The sequence below is a fragment of the Temnothorax nylanderi genome, unplaced genomic scaffold, assembly GCF_030848795.1.
Source record: "Temnothorax nylanderi isolate EJ_2023f unplaced genomic scaffold, tnyl_v1.0 TNYL_tig0072_pilon, whole genome shotgun sequence".
In the NCBI taxonomy this organism is placed as follows: Eukaryota; Metazoa; Arthropoda; class Insecta; order Hymenoptera; family Formicidae; genus Temnothorax; species Temnothorax nylanderi.
In genome coordinates, this window is record NW_027249134.1 from 648,530 (window position 1) to 674,608 (window position 26,079).

The window sequence follows — 26,079 nt, forward strand, 5'->3', positions numbered from 1 at the left end:
TACATCGGCTATATTACGTCCAAGACAGCGGAGGATGTAATCTTCGATGGTGCTCCAGATAAGGTCTTTACACGCGATGCGACGCCGCCGTCGTCGCCGCCACCGCATAGATCGCCGTTGCATCAAGCTGATCAAGCACGCGTTAAATAATCTATCGAGTGAGAGCCCCCGAGAGAGAGAGAGAGAATCGTGCGCGCGGAATTAAATCCCGCATAACTGAGCGTAATGTCGGTACCGACCATCGTGTTTGACGTTCAAGCGCGGTGCAAAAATTTGCGTGAATTATGCACGCGCATGCGGGGCGTGGACGGTAAGTGAGATTATTTCGGGACGTGTCCCGTAGCGATTTCAATTCCTCATCCGTCGCATGATATTCGCATTATATATTCACATGCGCGACGTTCATTATACATACATATACATATATATAGTATATATATATATATATATATATATATATATATATATATAATTAAATTCCACGCTACATATCCCAAGCGACATCCTAGAGAAATCCGCGATGTATTTAGAACCGTGGACTTTTCGGTAAAGAACGCAAATATGTCAATCAGGTATAATTATTCAAATCGCCGGGTGCTTATTTCGCGATTAGTGCATTATGATTTCGCTCCACGATTTTTAAGCATCCTTAAGGAATATACACCGCTCCCATTGTTGCCTCTCTCTCTCTCGGCGTTTTCTCGCGGGCCGGATGTCGTCTCCGTGTGCATAAATTATTGCAAAGAACACGCGATAGCGCTATTGATCGCTCGGGATGCAGACTCGGGGGATGCAGGAGACATTCGGTGTTGAACTCCCGTTGTCGACGATGCCACGGCGGCGTCTCGTACTCACGATACCGCCGTACGTGTGCCGATTAGACCGGATGGATCGTCGGGTCGAGTCATGTGTTCGACGAGTTATAACGATTTAAACTGGGACATGTGCCCGCGTATACGCCGTACCGGCGATGGGGCGAGAACGGCTGTTCGTCTGGTTGACAATAAGGGAGAGAGCGACCCTTGCCCGCGCGCGGAGGGAAACAGCTGTTGGTCGAAGGTGGTGAGGTGCCGGGCAGGGCAGGAGGGACGGGGGCAAGCAGGGAGAGAGAAAAAAAGAGGTTACCACCTGGTACCCCGCTTATCCTTACCTGAAAACCGACGCCTGCCTGTATACCTGCCTGAGCATTCTTTTGTGCGGGGCCCTGGGCACGTACCGATTCCCAGAGGGCCTTGGGCCCAGCATTCGATACACAACTGCACTCGGCACAATGCACGCCTCGAACACTAGTAACACACGGTGCACGGTACTTAATGCGACACGATTAGAAAATACTTTCGTATGGAACAAAATCTTTGGAAAATAGTTTTTGAGAATCATTCAAAATGAGGAGTCCTCCTGAGAGAAAAATAAGTCCCCGATTAACCATTCATGCTCCTCGTCTAAGATCCTAAAAGAATTCTTTACTAATGTTTTTGCACCATAGGATGTCGTAGGGTTTTAGCCTGTACCTTTGCAACATATAGAAAATGCTAAGAAATATCTCATACTAAAATATCTTGAAACGGCTAATTCTATACTTTTCGTTGTCCTCTTACTATAGATTTTCTTGGAATGACGAAGCAACTAAAAATAAAGCGAAACAATATATTTCCATTTTTCATATGTCACCAAGAATAACAGAGTTCAACAAAAAAGAAGATCCCTAATTCCCAAGATTTACGAGGATCTCTATAATGAAAATATCTAAAAACAAGTTTTAACAGGTAGCCTAGGTTAATATAACTTATTTCCGGTGGGAGATGTCGGTAGGATAATTCTCGAAACCACTTTTGATAAGTTTTTTTAAATCTCACGTTTTCTATCCTGGGCCGCTGATAGCTTGGCAAAGGTTTTATTGAACCGTGCAGGCTATTTCCTGCGACGATGACATGCCATGCTCGAATTCGACGCGATATTTCAAAACCGGTCAATTCCCGCGCGGCCTTTCTCAGGCAGAACTGAACGCGGCAATTTGCATAATTAATATAGACGTTTTATTAACCCGATTCTCAATTTATTGCACGGATAGTATCGATTTTAGATTAAACACGTCACGTTGTTCGAAAACAACATCTCTATTCATTGGATTGAAAAATATCGATCAATATAATTTTCTTAAATATTTACTTCCAGTAATCCAGTACTACTTTGTGCGTTAATTTAATATGTTTGATACGAACTAAATACGGAATCTGCCGAAACCAAATCTGAGAAATGGTTATTTCCGTGAGCACATCGTTAGCTGGATCGATATCCTGCATGTCACAGAGAATATTAGGCATATGGCGATCAGCCATTTGAAGCGCTGCAAACTAAATTATTCTCGAATTATAATGGAAACTCGTCGAAATTCTTTAGAAGAGCACCTCAGCCATACGGTCGATTCTCGTGCACTTCCGACCTTATTCCGTTTCGAGAAATTTCGTTAAAATACGTTACATATTTGGAAAAAATCAATAATTATACTTTAAATATATCATCAGATTCTTCCATCTTAATCAGATTTCTATTTTTCCTCATTTCTCTTTCTTTTTTATAAAAACATTTATTACAAAAAGTGGTATGATATAATTTATAACGAACTTAAAACTAAAAATGAGCAAGTGATATAATAATGCACCGAGTTTCTATAATCTAGGTTTGAAAAGCACGTAGGGCATCTTGTAATTTTTTTCTTGCGACAGCCACTCGGTCTTCTTGTTTCCTTATATCCTCATCCGCTATCGAGACCGCCTTAAACAGAATAATTTATTCATTAATACTATTTAATACTATTAATACGATATTGGTGTCAATCGTTCTAATGATACTATTTTATGGGGCATTCTTCACGCCAATTAATGTTCGGCTATCGACTCTACCTGTACTAGTGGCTGATCAGGATTGAGAAATACCCCAGGATTCTTCTCTAAAGCTGTCTTTGATCCCGTTTGTCCCGTGACTGGTTGAGTACATACGTGCAATGCAGTGGCCACACTTTGGAGCAATGTTTCTTCCGTGATATATGGTCCTACTGGCTTCAAGTTCTTTGGCAGATCCATCGCATCAAATTCATAACCGTCGGTGTCACACGCTCGCAAACCTTCCAAACGTTTCTCCCAGAAAAGCTGGAAGAACGACATTTTGATTATCATTTATTAATCGTCTTATACCCAGCATACGCTATTCTACAAAAAAAAAAAATAATAATAATACAAGTTAGAAATGTCTCATTACATGAAATTGAATTATTTCAACATATAAGTTTCAACATATAAACGTTTTTATTGAGCACCACCACCAACCACCACCGATTAACTCATAATCCTACTCAAACAAAAATTGGGATGGTATAACTATAAGACACTTTTCTCCACTTGTCTTTATATATTAAAAAGATTGGCTTTTAATGTTATTATTAAGATCTAATAATCAATAACATTGTCAATTGAAAACATAACAGAAAAAAAAACTATTGACAATTTCATGATTGCATGTTCAGAGTTACCTGCTTAGGCTTATCTTGGGAGCCATACTTGCCGTCAGTTTTATCGGCTCCTTCCTAAAGCAACGATTTGACAGTTGTGAATTTACAAGGATAGCTAACAACGAGCAATACAAGTGAATGGGTGTAAGCAGACAAAGTGTATTTTGCAGGCATGAGGGATACAGGGATTAGAAAGATTTCCATATACAAGACAATATATATAAGACAATAATCCATGAATATACTCATAAGATTATAAGTGTGCGACTATATTAGACTATATCACATATGTGAATAGATGGGATACTGTGTACCAAAAGGATTCGATTCATTGACACATCAAGGTGTTCGACAGTCCAATTAGCGTACAGTCAACCGCAATTTGCTGCGTAAACTGACCTGCTTTGGCTTCTCCTGAGTGCAAGGATGCTTGACATCCTTCACCTTTCCCTCTTGCGTCTTGTAGATCGTCACCGGTTGCTTAAAAATCGACGCCGTTTGCCTGATCGGCGGCACCAGAGTCGCGTCGTTGATCCTGACACCGCGGCTAAAAACAAAGCCGCGTCATTAGTCAACAGATGATAGCTGTCATCGAGGTTACGATTCGCAGCACTCGAGAACCTGCGTGTCCGCGTCCATGAAAATTACTCTCGATCTGAAATATCCGTCCGAGAGGAGCCGCGCGTCGCGTACCTGCGTGAAATCGAGCGAATCTTTCTCTCGAAAATTGATCAAACCTACTTGTAATAGTAATCCTTCCCCGGGGAAGCCAATTGATTCTGACTCTTCCTCGACGGTTCCTCCCTCGGGGGCCAATTGATCGGTAACGCCGAGGGGTACTTCTTCTTCTCCACGGACATGTTCATCGTTGCGGGTTTCTGTCTTTACACCGCGCGAATATCCTCCGAAAATAATTACGGCCGCGAACGTACCGTAATCGTGCCGTAGCCTCACTATCGGCCATATTGAAGCGTCGTGCGCGCGTCGACGATAGTGACGGTACGTAGTTCAACGAGTCGCCGGCAGAGGCAGCACCTCCCGGTAAACAGAATGCACGTGCGCGCGTCACGCACGTGCACTTCCGTTCCGCATCGTTCTGCGGAGTTCATTGAACACGCGACAGATTTCTAACGTTTGAAAGCGAGATGAAATTCTAATACGAGCCTAAGACGCGGACATTGATTGCGATAATAAAATAATTTTTTTCTTCTTCAAATGGTTGCTTTCAATTAAACTCTTGTACTCCTCGATATAAGTTTCGTTCTTTACTAAAGTCTCCCTCAGTCGATCCTGAGTGAATCGTCGAATTTAAATAATTTTCTTTATTTTCAAGTGCTAATTCTATTTCAGAAATTTCTTCTGAGATTAGATATACCGTCTTGTATCGTTTTATCAGTACTTGTAAGGATTCTTTTCAGTTGACGAATATGTATTCAAATTTTAGAGATTTTTTGCATTGATATTTATCTCTGAACATTTAAAGCTATTAAGGAAAATTTGCCTAATGAAAGTTGCGCGAGAATCGTTAGTTGTCACAAAATTTCTACTGTTAACCTTCCAGTGGACGCTTGGGTGTAAATTACACTCCACATTATTTATGCTATGAATATTAAATCAATTATTCTGTTCAATATTATTCATTGTTGCACATATCTTAAAGTATGTTAACAGGTTGAAATTTTAATTTTAATGTTTCTTCGACAGTAATTGGTTCTGTATTGAAATGAATCCAGAACAATAATTTTCTTATAAGCTATTGTGGAGTGTAGAATACACTCCACACGCCCACGGAGGGTTAATATCGAGTATATTAATGAAGACCTCAGATTATCGAACCGCGAAGGCTTCGAGATTAAAGTGCTTCCAAAATCATTCTATTTCCGAGATTTTTATGAGATTCCACAAAGATTAGAAGGATCGGGAAAACAGGTCGGCGAGCGCAATGACGTCAACCCTTATATATAGATATAGAGGATTTAATTGCCGAAAGAAACAATTTTCGCGTAGCTATAGGAACAACTTGAACAGTGCTTGGAAAAAGATTAACGCTGCCTGTCTTCCGTTTATTACGAACGTATGTTCTCTCCCACGGCGGCTTTCGTACGCTTTCGCGGAGTGCAAAATGCGAGCACGGAGACGCAATTCAACGGTATTACGGTTCTCGATGGGCAAAAGGGTAGGTAGGTAGGAAACGGGGGGGAATGGAGGGAGAGGCAGGGTACAATCATTGTCGTGGCTATGCGATCTTTTTTTTGTCTCGCGTAATGCTTTCTTTTTTCACGGTGCGTGTGTTATTCAACTGTAAAAGAATATCGATTCTGTACAAGTCGATGAGTTAGAGATAATTAACTATTGAGTCTTCTTGAGGTATCGTTGTTTCTCTATTGGTCTATATGAACGGGGGGCTGCGATCGTCCAAAATCGAGGGTACGTTCATCCGGTTCAATTCCGCGACCGGCGAATGCTAACCACGTTACAATGCAAAGTTCTTATAGCGGCAGTTATTATATTATCGTGGCGTTGAATTTCGGACGGTCACAGCGGATGTCAACATGTGTGTGTGTAATGTATGTGCCTTCCTGTAACAAAATATAAATCTCCATTACGCATCACCCGCTTTCACCATACGGCCTCCGAATAATAATGCGCTAGCTAGTACCCTAAAAGTCCAGATGCACACACCTCCGGCTTTGTAACCTGCACCGAAGGGCGATGGTAAGAATCCAAGTGTGTGTTTCGCCTCTCATTTTACATATATCGTCTCGTCTCTGCAGTCGTCGATGCAGACGCGCGCGTGGTCGATCACGCTCGACCGGGTTTGCTCGATGGTTAAGCCTAGGGCCTCACGATGAATAGTCACAAAAATACTTTATCGAATATTCTGCAAAATCCGCCCACGAACGTGGTCCGCTCGTTCGTGTTTGTTTACGCGTATATGCGTGTGCGTAGTATGTATATGCCTATTATGGCAGTCAAGACTCGCAAACAATGTACATTGTATCAAGTATCCGATTGCGCGTTCGGCGCAACTTATAGAGTTCCTATTTGTATTCGATACCGCTCGTAATAGGCGTATGAAAGCCAGTTTCATAATTACCGCAAAAGATCGAAAAGTATCTTTCGTCGTCGTTCTTTTTTTTTTCTTTGTTTTATCACCGTCCTTCTTCATCGACACGTTTTATAAAATCTCAATTACAATAAAGTCTTAACGGCAGACGCAACAGTGCCATATAATTATAAAAGAACCGTATTTAAAACTGAAGGTGTAATAAGTACAAATTATTCCTCTTATCGGTGGTAGAAATGTCAAAGATCACATCACTGGCTTCGATACCGAACGAACGCAGCGTCGCGTACGTTCAACAACTGTTAGCGTGATCGATACTCATCGGTTTCTCATAGCCCTACAGTTTCTCCGCTACATGACGTAAACGTTCTGTCTACATGTGTGCTCAATATATTATGTATAATTCTGCGACACAACATACATCCCTACTTTGACAAGTCTACAACACTAGATCAGCATTCCGTACGTATTCAGGTATTTCACCGCGGCGGTTCGTTTCGTCGCCGCGAATTTTCGCGTTATCGCAACAGAACGACCTCACCCGACGAAATGCGCTCAATTCTTCGCTTCGTTTCCTTCACGATCACGTGCAAAAGGACCTAATTATAAAGATTCTATATTACATCAGTAACATATTACACAAGCGACTTCATCATCGCCTTCCACGCTAAATACAGACGGAGGGTACTTACACGCATTTGTCTCACATACGTACTCTCTCTTTCTTTCTTTCTCTCTCTCATATTCCATTCACTTCATCCTACTTACGATTATTAAGTTCTATACAATCTTATACAGCTAAATGCTGCAATCTTTATATATATTTATATATCCCCATAATTTATATACTATATCCCCCGGATATAACTTAGTTTTCTTTTTTGGATTACGGAAATGTAAAATTTAATTCGGTTTCTGAATGTAGCGACCGTAGTACATCGATCAAGTCTTATCAATTCTTGTTAAACTTCATAATTCGCCGTACAGCTGATGCTTCAAGTCACATTTAGGGAGTAAAAAAAACTATTTTTTTTAATTCCTCCGTCATGAGTCAATCACATTTAATGTCACGAGAAACTTCAATCGATGTTGTATATCTGTCAGGCTGTATCATCAAGCCAATACGTGGCTCAATACATCACTTCATAGACGGTGGCTTTCTTGTCGCCAGATCCGGTCACAATGTACTTGTCGTCCGTAGAAATATCGCAGCTAAGCACCGAAGACGACTCTTTCGACTAGAAAAAGAGAAAAGAAACGTTTACAGTATTATACTCGGAGAAAAGCGACAATAACGGATCACGCGCAAGATTGGCGTCAAAACAAAATCCGCAATTTGCGATGATATGTGATATGATATGTGATACTAACCTGGAAAATCGAGGCACCGTATGGCGTGCGCCACGCATTAAGTAAATTGTCCTTGCCAGTAGAGACGAACCACTTGCCGCACGAAGCGAAACGTAACGACAGCACGCAAGATTCGTGCAGATGCAACTGATACTTGTCAGGCTTCGTGGCATGGAGCACTTCGACGTTCGAATTTTCCATACCCACGGCTAACCATTCGCCGGTGGGGCAGTATCCCAATGAGAATATCTGTGACGTGAAATCGTGCTGCTGCAGCTGCCTGCCTTCCCTGAGGTCCCAGGATCGCACAGTATTATCGAGACCACCTGTCCACAGTTTCGAGCCGTCGGCGGAGATGTCGATACACGACGCGCCATCCGTGTGACCTTGGAATTGTCTAACCAGCGTCTGATTCTGCAAATCCCACACGGCGATGTTGCCATCGCTGCAACAGCTGAAGCAGACCTTCGAGTCCGGCGAGATGGCCAGGGCGTAACACGCCGGCGCCGAGGAGGTCAGCTCGGCTTTGATTCTCGGTGTCGGACTTGCCAGATCCCAGATGCTGAGATTACTCGCCTCGCCTCCCACAATCAGAGTTCTGCCGTCTGGCAACAGTTTCACCGACCTAATGACACGAACAACGAGAGTCGCGTTACATTAATTCTATTAAATACCGCCACTTATGCGCGCTTTTAAATAATTACTACGGTCGCGCGACGCGGTTCTACGGTACGCGAGGAGAGAGAGGGAGGAAGTCGGGAAGGGTGGTAAATGCGTACGGAAAATGCACGTGATAAATCGATGCCGCGCTGCTTCGACGTGATATACAGCCGGCGGACACGACTAAATGTCATCCAGAATTCAGAGTCAGAAATTAATTACATCGACCGCATATAGCGTTCGATGCGGGAGTTAATGTGTCACGAATTGCGAATGAAGACACGTGTTACCATCACTGACCTGATATAGTTGTCCCGTTGGAGGCAATCGAGCTGAGAGACAGGTTTCGCGCTAGCACTGCCAGCCTGACTAATGTCCCACACCTTGACGCAGCCTTTGCCGCCGGTGTAGACGTATTTGGTCGGATTTGAGATTGTCACGGCACAGACTACCTCACCGTGAGTGAGCGTGTTTATTTGACGTGCGTGACGCGGAATGCCCGGGCCGATGAGAGCGTCCTGCGGGAACGGCACCGGCTGCATCTGCCCTTCGCTAGACACGTGGAAGCTGTATGCACTGCTACGAAAAAAACATCATATCATAAATAGCGATACAGCGACAAACGATATTCTATATGTATATGCGATAAGGTGGCGCGCGGATGAGACAGTCGACAGCGAATTAGGAAAGGAAAGAACACTCACGGTTTACCACCGGGAGGAATGATCGGTCCGAGCGGTGCTCTCATGCTGCCATGAGGATCGTAAAGCTGCTGAAGGGGTGGTCTCGTGGGGTAACCACCGTTGAGCGCCGCCTGGGGATAACCCAGCATGTCCACGTGAGGTCCCGCGGACGGATGATGTGGTGGCGGATAGTGCGGCGGATAAGGGCCGACCACTGAAGCCGAGACCAACGGTTTGCTGGAGCTCGATGGTTTCAGGCCACCGGAGCCGGAACTGCTACCTACGATATCGTCGATCAAACTCGATTACTTCTCAAACTTTCTTCCTTTCTATCCAGTCTTTATTCTGGCTCTTGAAAAATCTCGAATAATGCCGTACCTGCCGACGTCGGTGTGACCGGTTTCGAGATCGGTGTCGTCGGTTTCTCGCGTTCTTCCATCTTCTTGGCCGAGGGCGTGCTCGCGTTGCTGCTGGTGCCACTTCTGGGCGACGGGGGTGGTACCTCCTTCTTTACCTGGCCGCTTAGAGACACCGAGGACGGGCCCATCTTGTCGAGGCCGTTCTCTCGCGGCGACGCCGTGCCGTTCGCCGCCGGGCTGGTTGGACCCTCGCTCGCGTCGTCGACCACCAGGTCTTGGTCGCTCTTTTCACCATCGCTTTGCTGTCGGGGAGAACACGCACGGCTTTATTAAGACGGACCGCGGATCGCGGAGCATAGAGCACTAATCTTAGATACCTACATGGCCTATGTCCTTGTCCTGCTCCTTTTTCAGCTTCTTCCCCAGTAGATGTTCGTGCTGAGGATCGGGGTTGCTGCGCGGTCTGTACTTCTCCCGTTCTGCCGGCGATATCGAGTTTCTCTGCAACAAAAGACGATCGACAATCAGCGTTTAAGATCCGGGATCTTTAACGGAGTCGTTCAACGAGGACGTTATGATTTTTATAGAATTCCTTATCAACGCGAAAGATACGATCCGCTCTCTCGTTTAGCGCGGTTAATCCGATTACGGAGATTTACAGGATTTATTCGTCCAAGATTTTTACGGGCTGCGCCGGATTTTACCTCCTCGATAGATTTCCACGGAAAAGTATCGGGAACGAAGGACTTCTTGCGCCACCGAGGGGATGGTCGAAACGGATGGAGGGTAGAACGACTAAATTCCTTCCTACCTCCTTCGCGATTAAATAAAACGACCTTCCCGTCGGACGGGTGGAAGAGGCATCGACGGAATTACTTATCCCTCCTGACCCGTACGACCTCCATTTCGCTCCGAGGCGAACGAAGAATAATAGAGCGGATCGTAGAATCCTGCTTTTTTTTTCTATCGTATTATGCACGAGTGCCGAGAAAAATATCGGCATGCATTTCCAAATGCGAAAGTACTTGAATATCTTAGGCGTTTTATCGGCTCCTTTTTTTATTTCATCGCGCCTCTTCAATAATCGCTTATATATGAATTGAGATAAACCCGAGGATAAATCCTTTTCCCGAGAAATTTAATCAGCCAGAGAAGACTTTAAGTTTTAATATGATAAATGTAAACATGAGATAAGAATCGTATAGACATTGATGAACAACGCGAAGATTGCTTATCGCTACGCCGACCTTGTTCTTCTTCCTACTTCGGCGCGATCGCGTAAAATTGAGAGGAAGATCATCAACGCTGACAATCTTCATAAAACGTGAAAAGGTGCATCTTTCAAAACGCTCGCACAGGATCCCCGAGTCAGAGGTATCATCGACCGGAAGCTTTACGAGCGGCAGTTTCGTCGTCGATACGGCCGACAGCATCGCGACATCGTCCGCATGCCTTAGTGTATATACATATAAGCGCGGCAGAGCCCTTTCCCTGTCCCCGATAACTGTGCACCCCATCTTTGCAAACCCGTAAACCACCCTGTCGCATCCCCTCGCAGCCACCGCCGCCGGTGTCGAAGTAAATTTCCTCTTCTCTCAATTACCTTTCGTCCCTCATCCACCACTACCAGCGACGCCGGCTCTCTCGCTCTCTCGGACCATTACTTCGACGCCTCGGTATCATCTCTCGCCTGTCGACCGAAACGTTTCGGGTGGAAGAAAATAAAAAAAAATGGGATCTTGAGATATATACGAATGCGCTCGCGCGAGTATCTCCGGGCGATTAACGTACAAAATTACATGCCGCGCGGAGAATAAGCGATATTGCGCTGGTGTCTTGTCAGACATCGTCGAGAAATCGCTCGGGAGAAGAATGAATCGGCGAGAACGGGTATGAAACGCCGCGACGCGGAAAAATCGAGCGGGAGCATGTTCTCTCATTCGCGACGACGATATAGTGACGGGAAGAAAAGCGAAGACAAAAGCCGGGAGAGGGGGGGGGGGTGAGAGCGGGCGGGAAGGTCTCGCAAACACGCGCTCCGCTCACGTCATGAAAGATTCTCGGTAAGAAAAGGATCCCTCGGGAGCCGTATTACGTGCCTCTCTTTCGAGTTTTCTTCGCGAAAGAATCCTGAGAGAAAGAGGGATCTTTTTCCTCCGAAAAGACGTCCTCTCGTTATCCGGAAACGGTCGGTCATTGCTTATCCGACCAGAGTCCACTGAAGCGGATAAGACGACTGTCGTGTCGTTGGAAAAGGAAAATCTGGCGAGAAAACAGCGCTTGACACGCGCATTCGCGAGAAAATAAGGCGCGCCATTATGATTTAAAATCTTAGGATTTAGACAAACTTGATCAGTGATTAAAAAAAAAAACATTTCACGCTACACACATTCTCGATGAGTTTTTTTATCACTGCATCGTTCGCACACATCTAAATCAGTTGCAAATATTTTTTCATGCACGATAATTTTCGGTCGAAGAAAAAGAATGAAAATATTTGTGGGCATTATATATCTAATTTAATAAATTATTGGTATAATGGTATTATTAAAATGGAGGAAATATACTCGAGTGAAACATAAATGGAATATAGCAACTGCAGTAAAACGACTCCACGAGGAAATCGCGATTGGATTTAGTTCCCTGGAAAATCATGCGGAAACACACACCATCTCTTGTCCACAGTCGATACCGCTAGTAAGTATGTACCCGGAAGTCTCGTCTTTCAGGGGGTAAGCGCATCCTTTCCTCTCCCACCCCGTCGCGAGACGCCGCGCCGATAGCTCGCAATGTCGTTTCGCGAGAGCTTTCCGTTTCTGTTCTCCCTTGCTTTCTCGTTGCCCGCTCGTGTTGCATTAGTGTATGTACCGAGCATACATATACAATATATACACATACGCGATGCGGGGGTATATAGGTACCTCCGCGAAGAAACGATATACACGCGGCCCGCCTTCCATTCACGTAAGTTTACTTACACCTATCCCGTCGGCTATCCATATCACCCTCTCCCACAAAGAGGATTCGTGCCACGATCAATATGGGGGTTGGTACCTCAGGGGAAGACGAGGAGATAGAGGAGGAGGCGGCGGAATGTAGGAGGAGCTGCGGGTATACCGTAGATATATAGACTTTGTAGTGTTAGGGACGACTTGGTCCGCAAGCAAGCAGGCAGGCAGGCAAGCAACTTGGCAAGCAGCAGCAGGCACCCAAGTACAGAAAGGGGTGGCTCTTTCAAGGGTGAGAGACGGGTTGACGGTAGGAGGGAGACGGACGGGGGACGGCTTTGGCCGTGTGCATGGTATTGGGGTTGGCGGTCGCAGCCATGAGGGTGGTAAGTGAGTGAGCGACTCCTTCGCCACGGCGCCTCGTCTCAACTCAACCACCCTAACCTTACGGATATATCCCAAGCCACCGACCGACCACCCACCGTTCTCTCTCCCCCCCCCCTCTCTCTCTCTCTCTCTCCTTCTCTCCTCTTTCCTTTTCTACGCCGTCTCTCACCCTTTGCTGCCGATGCCACTCGTGCGCTCTCACCCTACGTCGACCAACCACCCCCGTCCCTCGTCCGCCTGCCTGCTTGCCTGCCTGCCTGCCTGCCTGTGGTGCCTGTTTCCCTATTCCTCACTCCACCGTCGTCGTCGTCGTCGTCGTCGTGGCTAGGATCCCGAGAGAGAAGGTTACGAGCCGGAGTCGCGTCTCCCAAGACCCCGCAAACCCCAGCTGGTACAAGATTGCACCCAGTGGCTCTCAGTGTCTTCGTCGTCTCTCGAAGGAACGCGTCGGAACGGAGAGATGTCGGGAAATTGGGATTCCGCGTGGATCGGGACGACTCGATACCGTCGACTGCGGGGGATGCTCGTGGTTGACGGACATTGCGGGGCTTTGCGCCGCGACGCGGAGACGTTCGACTAATGCGTCTCGTGTCGGCGAATCTCCGACCGTCGAAGCACGACGGAAACGTAAAGACAATACTCTCTGTGTTTCAACTTTGAGACTGACGTTGCACGAACCGGCCGTACAAGTCCCGTCTTGGTGTTTCCAACCAAGACTTATCGGTTTTGGGGTATTTACCTTTCCCCTCGAGACATCCATCGCGATGACATCATGTAGATCTCGAACGAACCTCATTCTTCGACGCGATCAAGTCTTCAAACTCAATTTCCGAACAGATAAACATCCACGGTATTAAACTATCTTGACACTTGTTCCGCGATTTTGAACTCGCTCAAGACTAATATTCCTGAATAATCGATGTCCGATCGCGATTTTCGTTTCCGCTCGGTGGAAGATTAATTTAATTAGCCGAGAGATATTCATGGCGGGATCCGAATTGCGAGCGTAATTTTGGGTGGACACCCGTTGGCTTGCTGGCTACACAGCGCGTCGCAGCTTACTCGCGAATGCATGGAATTTTTTATGATCGCGTCGGACGCGGGACGGCAGCGGTAATCGGTTCGCGAAATCCGGCGCGTACGTGTCACTGGGTCAACCGGTGCATTCGTCATACCGGCAATTAGTGTGCGCGCGAATTTTTATCACCGCCGCGCCACGGTAACGCAGATATCCGCGTGTTTTAACCCCCGGTCGATTTTTTTTTGCGTGGCTTTATCGAAATCGATACCTGCCTCGATGAAAACAAGCCGTCCGTCGATATTGCGCTTCCACACACAGGCATCGGGTATCTTTCTAGATAGAGGAATTTTTGTTCAAATTATACTTGCACAAATTTTAATCATAAAAGCACCAGGATGGTATACTCGCGTTTTTTTCTCTCTCTCTTTTATTTATTCGATACAAACCGCGCCGCCGGTTTACCGCACTTCTACCGCGGATTGTCCCCGTCGAATTTTTTCGGCGGAGGAACCGCGCTATCTCGCAATCGGACTTGCTCAAATTGGACGACGTATAAATAAAGCTCACACGCAGCGCCGCGAATCAGACAGACATTCACAACGCTATGATTTATGGCAGCACCGTAAATAGCAAAATTCCCTTTCTCTCAGCGCGTTACTCGCCGTGTTCTCTCGCGCTGCGCTTTTTTCCTCTCTCCCTCTCTTTCTTCTCCGCCAGCCCTCTTTTTTCCCCCGGCCACGTCCGCCCTCGGAACGGCAGAGGGACCCGTGGTGGAATTTGCATTTTTAAATTAACTCGCGTCTGTTTGCAGCTATCTCGGCTCGGCGGCGCCGCGCCGCTGGTGCTGCTGCTGCTGCTGCTGGGCTCTGCAATTTTATGCGGCAACGCGCGTGTGGATCGCGTCCCATCGCCCCCGCGTATACACCACCATCTCGTCGCCGTTCTTTCTTCCGCACGTACATACACAGGCGCATCCGCCGCGTGATCGATAGTGCAACAGTTATCGTTATCGCGCCGAACTCGCGCAGCGCGGACGGTTTTTCGCCCCAACCCGGGCTCGCGCGACGAAAACTGCGGAGGCAGACAAATTTTTCCCCTCTTTTTTAAATAATATTTTACAAAAAACGTAACTTCAGAAAACCGACCGAGTGCTTTTGGAAAACGTCATACGTGTCGACGAACGAAGAGTTAAGTTTCATCAAATTTTCATATGGATTCGCTCTTGGGTTCCCCGTTCTTACGCTCGCCTCGTACAGCTGCCGCTTTTAATTACGTTTTTAATTACGAACGTGGTTCCGACAAGAAATGCCAACACCGCGAAGCCGCGTGAATACCTACTCGACCAGCTGTCCGATCCGATGTTGGACTTGTACGTGCGATTTTTCAAAGAGAAAATGCTTATGCACCGTTCGCACAGGAGGCGTTGTCGGCTAAGTCAGTACCGAGCTTCGCGGCGATAGTTGGAACGTGAGTGGGTCTTTTACGAGGCAGCAGCTTCCTGAGAGAGTAGAGAGTACCGCCGAGGCTGAGGAGCGAGGAAAGACGACACGAAGGGCTGATGCGGGAGATAAAAGACAGAGAGAAATAGACGACGGGGAGGAGGAGGAGGAGGGGGGGGGGACGATTGGGCGGGCGAGAGCAGATCGGAGAAATAAGGGGCAAACAGAATAGCCTGCCATAAAGTGCCTGCACGTTATCCACGAGGGAGGAGAGAACGAGGAAACATTTTTATCGCTCCGTCAGAAGAGAGAAGTAGGTGGAAGCAAAACAGACGGAGGAGGACGAGCAGAGAGGAACGAGGCAAGAAGTGTGTGCGGCGAGAGGTGGAGCTACGGGTAATTGAAAAGCCCGTGGTGCATCCCGATCGTCGCTTTATTTCGCTCGTGCACGCTCGACGGCATACCCGGAGCTTCTCTCCTATTATCTCGCCCTTCTACCCACTCCCGGTCGAGCTGCGCGTCGTCTCCTCTCACGCTCTCACCTTCCGCACGTCGGAATAAGAAAGACGAGAAAAAGCCGGAGGAGGAAGAGAGGGGCGCGACGAGCAGATGCCCGCCGAGGTAAGCTGGCGAGAGAGGAGGAGAGAAAAAAAAGATCGTACGCAACAATGCCCGCGGAGGTGCATTCTCGCGCGATTACTGACGCGCGGCACGGAGGGAGCCGCTTAACGAATGGCTTCGTAAACCATGGGCGCTTTAAGGTCATTACACATCGCAAAAAAGAGAGTTAATGGCCGTCGTCGAGCCGTACGCTGCCGGCAGGAGGCGAGACGGAAAAGCAGAAGGAGAGAAGAGACGAGACGGGACGGGACCGGTTGGCCGCCCGTCGCCGATCGACCGCCTGATTTATAGCGGCAGTATCTTCCACCGGAAAGACGAGAACGCGCAACCTCATTGGCTTCCTACGATAGCGGGTTAAACGTTCTCCTGCGGCGCGCACCGTCCCCTTGAACACTCGCCAAAAAGCTCAGCCACGTGTACGCCGTTAGATCGGAAAGTTCGACCAGAATGCGGAATATACTCGATCGGAATGGTAGACGCGCCAAGCGATATTAGATTTTCCCTTCGAAATACAGAACCGAATTATACGCGGCGCGGTATTTCCTCTCGTTCTATTTATTTACTTGAATTTCTAACAAGAAACGTACGGCGCGGCGCGAAAGAGAGAGCCAGTTGAGAGGCGGTATATATATATATATATTGTATATATATATATATGTATGTATACGGACGCGCTCGGCGAATTTCACAGATTTTTCCCTGCGAGTTCGCGTATCGGACACGTTATGTAACGGACGTTATGTTGGAATAAAATAATGATCCTTCGCTACGTATCTCGCGTCCTCGTTTGCAAACTGCATCCGTCGTCGCGTTGCGCGGCGCCCGTTATTTCCAGCGGGACGTTTTAATAACAAATCCACGCTTTCGCGGCCGCTCTTCTCTTCCGCTTCTGCTTTTTCGTTCCCTTTTCTCTCTCTCGCTCTCTTTCTCTTTTTTCCTCTCCCTCTGTCATTCCTGTCGTCGTCGCGGAAAAAGCGTTTCACGGCGCGGTAGAAAACGCGTTTGCACGGTACGCGGCACAGTCGGCCGATTATATTGTGAAATATATACACGGAGACGTAATTACGGGACGGTCGATCTTTGCGTCGGCTGTCTACTACGTGCAGCATTTTACGGCCGTCTCATTAAATTACCGGACTAATTACCAGTCGGCGAATTATTAAAAAGCTTAGTCGGCCGTTAAGCGCGCTACGAGTCGTAAAAGCGCGCCTTCTCGTTTCGAGGATTATTGGTCTTAAGTACGACTGCATTACGAGTGTCAGAATGGATATGCATATACACGCGTTAAATAAAAATGTGGCACACACAAACAAATTATTCACACAATAACTTTTACGATAAATTCCAACAGGAAAGAGTATAAGCCTAAAATTATCGAAAACATTTAATGTCGAAATTGAAAAATCTCCGACGAATTGCACGGGAAAAATAAAAATGCGGCGTGAAAAACTCGCGTTAATTTCTCGCTGGAAGACTGTGAGTGCGAAAATTTGTGCGGGCTTTTACGTTGGAGTCCGTAACGCGGACACAAACGGCGGGCGTAAATATCGGCGTGCGCGCGAGGCGGAACGAAAGCCGCGAGCGGCGAGAGAATCGATCGTAAAGAACCACGACGGAGCGATTCGCCGTTGAGGCACTGTTGCTAAAATTGCTTCCAATCGCACACCTACGGTATCGTGCTGCGGCGGTGTAATAAATATTGGAGAGACGTTTTATTCCGTTTCGCAGAATCGTCATCGATCGCTGCGAGCGCGCAATGACTATAAAACCGCCGATCGCGGTCGTGCTCTGATTGCGATCGTTGCGCGCGCGCGCGCAAGACGCAACCTTTATACACATATTTTTTTTTATTTTTCCTAACGATTATGTCTGTTGCCAATCGACTGTAAAACTAGGACGCGTTACGAAGTGCCGTGTTGCGTTTTTGCCACCGACACTTTCGTAAGCACAATTACCGTATCATGCGCCTCTCGTTATGGTAATTGTTACTTAGAGACTTAGAGTAATTAAATGTTCTTCCCATATTTATTGCGCGATGCTTTGGCGATTGTTTGTTTCATCATAGTGAATGACTTGAAACAAGAACTTACTTTGAAAAATGTGTATAAAATATACAAGATAAAGAAGTCTCTCGTTAACCTTGCCACAATCATACTCCATAACGAATTCAATCTTCTCCGATCTATCGAGCTCCAACAATTCTCTGCGCAAGAAGAGGATACTTTGAAAAAAAAGCTAAGCGAGAAAGGCGATAAAATGAAGCCGAAAAGCGGATGCAGCGAGGCGTTGTTAAGGACCATGATATTTTTAATTAATTAATTCGCGAAAGCCGCAGATTCGCCGTCTCATAAATTCCTGTGTCAGAAGCATCCTCCCCGCGAAGGGGGAGAAAGACCAAGGAGAAGTATAATATCGAGGATGGAGGTAAAGTATGTAAAGTATTTAAAAATATTAAGTATCCCCGAGAGAAGAAGAGCGGATATTAAGACAGAGAGAATCGCAAGCTCGGAGAGGGTTGGAGAGTCGTTAGAGTTAAGGGTAGGGGTGAAAGTGACAGCGACGTGGAAACGGAATTACGGGATCGGCGCGGTGGAAGGTGGTAGGAGAACGTTTCAATTAGTAATTAAAACGTGCCGTGCAGTAACCCTCGCCCCAACCCCTAGTCGCCACTCTTCCGCCCCGCCGCGGTACAACGAGGCTCTTGCTCTCTTATACCGTCGTCGTCGCCACCGCCGCCATCTTGTAAATTAATTAATGCGTTCCTAACGAGATCAGAGGCGTCGGTAAAGCAGGAGGGTTGGCTGGTTCTCTACTTTGCCCGCCAAGGAAAGGGGGTGAGAAACTCAAGAGCGTAACTCGCGCCTCGCGCACCTCATGCGTTGGATAATGCTCCAACGATCTCGAAGTAGTATCCCCGTTCGAATTCCGTTTAACAATAAGAACTAGACGGCTCGATAATTAAATTTCTGATCACGTGTGTAGTAGAAAAGCTTCGAATAAAATTTTAAATAAATATTATATATTATGGATAATTGACACAAGCTTCTGATTTTTCATAATTCTCTATATAAATTATACTTGAAGATTTTGTTTCAAGCTTCCTGACTAGTTATGTACATACGTAAAATATATCGTTCCAAGTGCATTCTTAGCGCAAACATTCGAAACGCGAAATTTCTTTCGGCCGCGAATCTCGACGCCAACTTTTCGAAACGCTCTCCCACGATCCTCACAGCCCTGGATGAGAGCGAATTAGTCTGTTCCCGGGGTAGACAGCAGAGACAGGGTGTTAGTGGAAGGGGATGTTGGTCGGGGGGTCGGTGTCAGGATCTCTCGACCCTTTCAAACCCTTTCATCGGCGCTTCACCCGCTTACATAATGCAGCCACTCTAATTAAAATAAATTACACTCTCGCGCGTCAGTTCGCTCTTTTATCTCTCTCTTTCTCTCTTGGTCTCGCACCCGTACCGGTCCTTTCTCTGTGTTCTCCCCCCTCTCTCGCTTCCCTTCCTCTTTCCTCTCGGCTAGCTTTTTTTCGCTCTCACCCTGTCGCTTTTTTGTACCGCACTTTCGACCACCACCCGGGTAACGCCCCTCTCTCCCGTCTCCTCTCTCTCTCTCTCTCTCTCTCTCTCTCTCTCTCTCTCTCTCCCCCTTGCTCGTTTATTTGCACTTTATTCGAGATTTAATTTACCGACCTCCGGCGACAGCCTCGTTGGTGCGCGCTCGACTCTGTGATGGGATTAAAAAGGCGGGTAGGGGATGATAGGATGGAAGAGGCCGAGCGGTGAGAGGGAGGCGAGAGGATGGCGTAAAAGTTGGAAAAAGAGTAACGCGACCGCGAGCTCCGCGACCAATGGAGAACGAACTGCCGGAAAATGGCTGAACCAAGGAAAAAGCGAGAAGGCGTAGGGAGGGACGAACAATCGATATCGCGGCGTCTCGATTCGGAGCCGATTTTCAACTCTCGGAACAGCCGAACGTGTACCTGCCACCGCAACATAGCGATGGCGCGAGGGCTTATACACACAGTAAATAACGGAATCGATTTCGATTAAACGTTTAAAATCGTTCCTGTTTTCGTGATATCGGGATCGCTGATGCAGTTGCGATGCCAGCCTCCGGGCTACGAGATACGGGGTAATTTTTTTTCCCTCGGATGATATTTGATTGCAATTAACATTCGACAAATCGTATTCAGCGTCATCGTTTTGAAATAAGTGACGAATAATGTCGTATATATTGTTGCACATCCGCGCCAATGTTTAACTCTATGAAGAGACCACTGTACAAGATCAATATTGAGCTGCAGAATGATGACAACATCCAACGAAAAAAGCATATCACCCTTAATTGACAAACATGAAAAGAAGAGCCGGGGAATTGGTCGCGAACGATGTCGTCGAATTATCGTGAAATATTCTCGTTATTACGATTGCGTTTTTGCGATTGTGTGTTTGTTAAATATTTCGTGTTGAAAATAGAGATATTCATTTATCTGCGAGCGAAAGCGGCGAGGGAGCGCGCACGAGAAAGAACCGCGGGCATAACAATATATATCTGGCTTTACAGTCGCAGGCAATTTTCGCGAAAATGCGTTCACATTACAGCGGGGTGAATCAACATTAACGGTCTCCACACGAGTATCCTCCTCGTCACCATCGAGACCACCAGCTTCCGCGACAATTTACCGCGAGCTATCCGAAACGAGGCGTAAGCATCGCGCAATTCAATTAAGCTCGCGCTTGGATGGCCGAGAGGGGAGGCCAGGGTAATAGCTGGAAAACCCTTTTTTCCGTCTGTGCGCGAAGCAATAGCAATAAATAAATATTCTGCTGTCGTTCGTTATCCCCCCTCATCCCCATGCTTCTCCCGCCTTTTTACGCCACAGGGGGCAACCGCTTCACGGTGTTTTATGAATTCGTTATGAGTCGACGCCTCGGCTGAGAGAGACGGCGAGAGGAGATTGTCGAGTAGCTCGCACGGAGTAGCTCGGTCTTTCATCGTCTTTTCCTCTTTTTCGAGCTCGAGCGACGTCAACGTCGGGCTATAGGCACCGTTGGCTTCTTTCCCGCATCCTCGAAAAGCTCCGAGGTGTTCCGCAACGCATAGAGGAAATATTTCCCGGGTCGTGAAAAATCCTGAAAACGGAGAGGCGCGCGCGCACCGCGCGCACGAGATATATACGTATATATATACATATATATACATATATATAATTATACACACACACACACACACACACACACACACACACACACACACACACACACACACACATATATATACATATGAGGTAGGATGCGAAAGGTAAAGCTCCCAGGAATGAAAGGCGAGGACTTTACTGGCGCGCGAATAATAAAGACTTGCATTCTCTCCGGCTGTCGTCGGTTTTCGGTTCGAGACGCCAAACCTTCTTTCCACCCCTTTTCATCTCTCGCCTGTCCCTCTGTACATACGTATACATTCCCTCTCTTTCTCGAGATTTTTTTCCTCCTTTCCATCTAGCCTTTCACGATGGTTTGCCCCTTTTCCACGAGAGCACCGTTCTTCCTCGTCGATCCAATCACGAGATCGGATTGCACGGAAGAAGGGTGGTGGGTGGAGGTGCAAGAAGGAACATGAAAATGTAGTTGGGTAACGACCCGCCGAGCGGAATAGAAGTTTTATCGTGCAGCCTGCCCCACGCTGCGCTGCGGCGGAGAGGACGTATAAATTCAAAGTGACGCGAGAAAACGGATCGATGGGAACGTAATTCTTCGCTCCTCGGAACTCGGTAAGTACGGCGTCAATTTGTTCGATGGCTCGGAACTTCCTTCCGTTAAAAAGAAGGCGATAGACGCCTTCACGCCGAGATCGGACCCCTCGATCAATACGGTATACATGCAGTGAAACATCTTGACAGAATAAGGGAGGTAGCGAATCTCGAAACTCGAAATGGCAATACGCGTAATTGCTTTTCAAAATTCAATGCCGTTATTAATTATCAACTAATGCGTTAAGTAAAGAGAAGAAAAGTAACGGAAAGCGTGGCGTAGAAAGGCTCGATTAGTTAAGGGTGTTCTTGGAACGAACGAAGACACAGAAGGTGAAGAAAAAATATGTACGAAGGAAAATAAAAGGATTCACCTTTCCAGCAATCAGTGATATTATATGACGCCGAAGTGAGTAACCCTATTAGCATTCATATTTCAATTTCACAGGCCTCAGGGTCGCAGTTTGAAACTGTGGAAGGTACTAGGTTGAAGCGAAACGGGGGAGATAAACGGAAGAGAATTCACAGGCAAGAGCCAGAGGGGAGGAAGCGATGCAGATGAGAGAGAGAGAGGGAGTACGTAGAGGGCGAAAGAGGAGAGCTGATATCGATAGCAACCTATTACCATCTATCTCCATACCGATGTAATGGACGCGCAGCCCGATTATCAATCCGTAATAATTGTGCATATTAAACGGGCACTAATTATCGGGCTGGCAGCGTGCCGCGGGCGCCATCGCCATCGAATCGAACGAATTACAACTCAGCGGTCCGCTTCGCTCTTTCCATCTCCCTCCCTCCCTCCCTGTCTGTCTCTCTCTCTCTCTCTCTCTCTCTCGCAGTAAAATTCACCACGACCGAAAGAGGATTAATAACCAAAAAATCATCGCTCGCTCGGGCGCGAAAATATTCGCGAAATCAAATATCAAACTGTGTTTTTCTCGATTCGCCAAGTGATTCGCGAATTTTTCAACGAGTGTGAAACCTTAATCGCCCATTCGTTTCGCCGCATCGCAACGGTTAATGCGGGAACGCTGTTACGACGCGCGGGACCGTTTAATCGACGCCCGAGCTAACTGCGCACATCGATATTCATCCTGAAACGAAAAAAAAAGAAAGAAAAAAAGGGAAGGGGCGGATGGGAGTTCCGACCGCGGCTGATCGATTCTCCTTTCTCGCGCGAGCCTTTTGCCCGTGCGATCGATCGATCGGCAGGACCGATCTCGCAGGACACTCGAGAGACCTGAGAGGCGGAGAGCGCGAACGGCGGTGCCCTCGAGCGCTCTCGAGGCTTTTTTCCTCTCCGGAGCGCTTTTAATAAACGCGCGCGCCGCAACCAGCGGACGCTTTATGTTATCGAAGAAGAAGAGAAACGCGGAGGAACAGAGAGGTCGAGAGGCGAGAGCGAGCGAGAGAGATGGAGAGACAAAAAGAGAGTGAAAGAGAGCGAGTACCCGAGTGGTCGATGAAAGCGGAAGGGAGTGCTTTTGACGACGAGCTTTTTACGGCCCTGTGTTCCGGTGTTCAGGCTTTTACGTCCATTCCGCGCTTCCTCCTTCGTCACCATCTCCACCTCCCATCCGCCCGCTTCTCACTCTCTCTCTTTTTCTCTCCCGCTTTTTCTTTTTCTCCACACTATCGCGCGCGTATCGCGCTAATTCCCTCTTTCACTCTCGTATTCCTCTACCTCCGCTATCATCCAATAATACATCGCGCGTAAGCGGCGATCTAATCCCCTTTATGAGGTGAAATTTTACTCGCCCGACGATATCAGCGATATGCCAGTCTCCCTCATTCGCGACGAATAATGAGAAATTACTTTGGTATTCGAATGTGATACTCACATGCCTCTCCTCGGCTGGATTGAGTCCTGTAACAAAGAATAAAAATTTCGTGTGAATTACGCGTGAATATCACGATATTATTAAGATGCAACAATGACTATTTCGCCGAGATAATAATCTATGTTTCAAAAAGTCACTGTTGACAGATCTATCCCCCGACAGAACGAACGCCATGAATGTTTTTCATTATTATTACAGCGTCGAAGGGAATAGAGTCGGTGGTATGTCGACGGAATCTTTTCCGCGGGAAGAAGCAGATAAAAGGGAAAGAAGGAGGTGCGCGCGAGAGACTAGCTCAACTTCTCAAGGATTTCCGAGAGACGGCGGGAGGAGTAGGAGAAATCGGGAAAAAAGAAAAGCCGGCTGGAACAGGGAGCGGAGAAAATCCAGACGGAAAAGCTTTGTCCTCGAGAAGCCGAGTTCATAGTTTGCCCTCGCTCGATTTCCCCAGTCTCCCCCTCCCCCTCCTCCTTTTCCTCCTCGTACCCACGCCGGTTGGTACACTTTGGTCTCGTAGGAAATATCTTAACGATATCTTTTTCCTACCGTTACCCGTCCTGCTACGAAGTAAGAATTACACGAGCCGTTTATGTTCCTGGTGCACCGGGACCATCATAAATTGCCTCTCTTTTCTCTCTCGCGACATTAACCACCGCGGAAATAAAATATTTTTATTGACGCGATGCCGCGGGAGACAGGACTTCGATACAGGCATACAGGGCGGTATTGAGACGACGGTTTTCCCCAATAATAAGTTGCAACGATAAAACGCGTATTTTCGTCGTTGAATGAAACCTTAATTCCCTCCCATTTAGAGCTTCCGTTCGAATGTTCTCTCGAGTATCATCGGCTATCTACATCGCGGTGAACGCGGGTGATTTTATTATTATAGTCTCCGTAGTCCGTTAAAATAACGGGAATGATAGTCGGGGAAAGCTTTACTGGGCCGGAAGAACTTTCTCGTATTTTTCCGAGCTACCACCCAGTAGCACCGGTAGCCGACGTAAAATGCGGAGAGGAGGCCGAGAGTCGGGTCGTTTCAGGGGGTTAAAATCCTGGATACACGTTCACGTCGTTATCGAGCAGACGCGTGCAAAAGCGGAACAGTTTCGGGGAGATAGAAGGAGCGAAAGGTATCCTCCTTCTCCACGCGCGCCGGGTATAGAGCTCGCTAATGCCCGTCATCCCCCTTTTATCCTTCCTCCTATCCGGCCAGGAAACTCTTTTCTCCTCCCTCACTCGACTACTCCCGTGCGCGCGCTCGTAAACGGACGCGGAAGAGCGCGCATAATTTTCTACTAAAGCGCGAAGAGGTCGTCGAGTGTTTCCGAGAGACGTTTTAAGGACTCGCGTGCTCGCATCTCCTCCTCCCAACTTGGGACGAGCTTACTAAAAGTACCGAGGACAAGCTCGCCCATTACTCAGAAAATTATCAGATAAAGAGTGGCTCGTTATCGAGTATATTCGAGTTATTCAGCGAAAATCCGCTTCGTATTAAAATCGCGCCACTTCTCCACTCAAGGAGCGACGCGGGGATAAACTTGAGTAAATCGAGCGAGGATCAATGCCACTATTATCAACGCCAACACGGCCGACATTGGTTTCTAATCGAGCATGAAGACTGTAGCTCTTTGCGGAGTGAGTAAAAAGGAATCGCGGCGTCGCGCAGACAGTCGGTGGCAGATATTGCCACAGATATGCCCGAGGATAAAGTCGTTTTAAGGGAAAACGCGAAAAACCGCCGGAAGGGGAGAACAAAACGAGAACGTGGCTGCCGCGCGCTGCGCTGGTAGAAACAATTCGCTCCGGGCAATGTTCCGGAAAGAAGGAAAGAAGTTTCAGTTGTCACGACAGAAATACTGGGCCGTTACACGTCTCTCGGTTCATAGCGGAATCTCTTTTGAAAAGAGTGTCTGCGATCGTTGACAATGTAGACTGCAGCAGATCTGTTCTTTTTGACTGCGCTTTTTCATGCCTTCTTTGCTTCGTGCGAGGCGAACGTGTATTCATGGTTCGGCGAGAAAAAGAAGGGGACAAAAAGTTTACGTTATGGGACACAGTCAGAAAGAACACGTCCGAAATAATACGTAATACGTCACGTTACCGAACATTCGCGTCGACAAATAGGGAACAATTCGGCAATTCGCGGTATCAATGAGTTTTTTCTAAGATAACCGGCGGCGTTCCCGCGAAAGCGATTGCGTCAAGATCGACGGATTACGATGAATCTAAAACATCGGTCGGAAATCGCAAAACAACGCGCGAAGCAAACCGGCCGGAGGCTATATACCCGGCCGGAGTAACGTAGTTAGTTGAGTGCGAGTCGGGGGAGGGGAAAGATAGGCAGGGTCAGAGAGTGGAGGCCATCAGGGAATAGAGACAGCGAGTAAGGGCGTCAGACGCAGGAAAGGGGAAGGGGAGGAGGGGAAGGGTTGTG

At 47.3% G+C, this 26,079-nt stretch overlaps 2 protein-coding genes across 8 annotated transcripts in view; both read right to left on the reverse strand.

Annotated features, from left to right (window-relative positions):
• Positions 1–2,514: 2,514 nt before the first annotated feature.
• On the reverse strand, positions 2,515–4,485 carry Mbd-like (methyl-CpG-binding domain protein 3). Of its 3 annotated transcripts, none has more exons than XM_071708912.1 (5): positions 4,250–4,485; positions 3,908–4,043; positions 3,530–3,583; positions 2,904–3,149; positions 2,515–2,775 (listed from the first exon to the last, which is right to left on the reverse strand). In XM_071708912.1, the coding sequence occupies exons 1-5, from the start codon at positions 4,372–4,374 to the stop codon at positions 2,677–2,679; spliced, it is 660 nt and encodes a 219-aa protein (XP_071565013.1). In that variant the 5' UTR covers positions 4,375–4,485; the 3' UTR covers positions 2,515–2,676. The 3 variants fall into 3 exon arrangements, with proteins under 3 accessions (XP_071565013.1, XP_071565012.1, XP_071565014.1); XM_071708911.1 differs by having other exon boundaries at positions 3,908–4,055; positions 4,250–4,484; XM_071708913.1 differs by lacking the exon at positions 3,530–3,583 and having other exon boundaries at positions 3,908–4,055; positions 4,250–4,484.
• A 978-nt stretch (positions 4,486–5,463) lies between these two features.
• LOC139773999 (protein groucho) overlaps positions 5,464–26,079 on the reverse strand; it is a 68,927-nt gene continuing 48,311 nt past the window's right edge. For 3 of the 5 annotated variants that reach the window (XM_071708910.1, XM_071708907.1, XM_071708906.1), the window contains exons 7-13: positions 23,643–23,668; positions 10,009–10,128; positions 9,647–9,929; positions 9,290–9,548; positions 8,886–9,164; positions 7,947–8,550; positions 5,464–7,813 (exon numbers count right to left, since the gene is read on the reverse strand). In XM_071708910.1, coding sequence (XP_071565011.1) covers positions 7,706–7,813; positions 7,947–8,550; positions 8,886–9,164; positions 9,290–9,548; positions 9,647–9,929; positions 10,009–10,128; positions 23,643–23,668 — 1,679 coding nt within the window. In that variant the 3' untranslated portion in view covers positions 5,464–7,705. The remainder of the gene's footprint in view (positions 7,814–7,946; positions 8,551–8,885; positions 9,165–9,289; positions 9,549–9,646; positions 9,930–10,008; positions 10,129–23,642; positions 23,669–26,079) is intronic. The other 2 variants (XM_071708909.1, XM_071708908.1) reach the window with 1 other exon arrangement.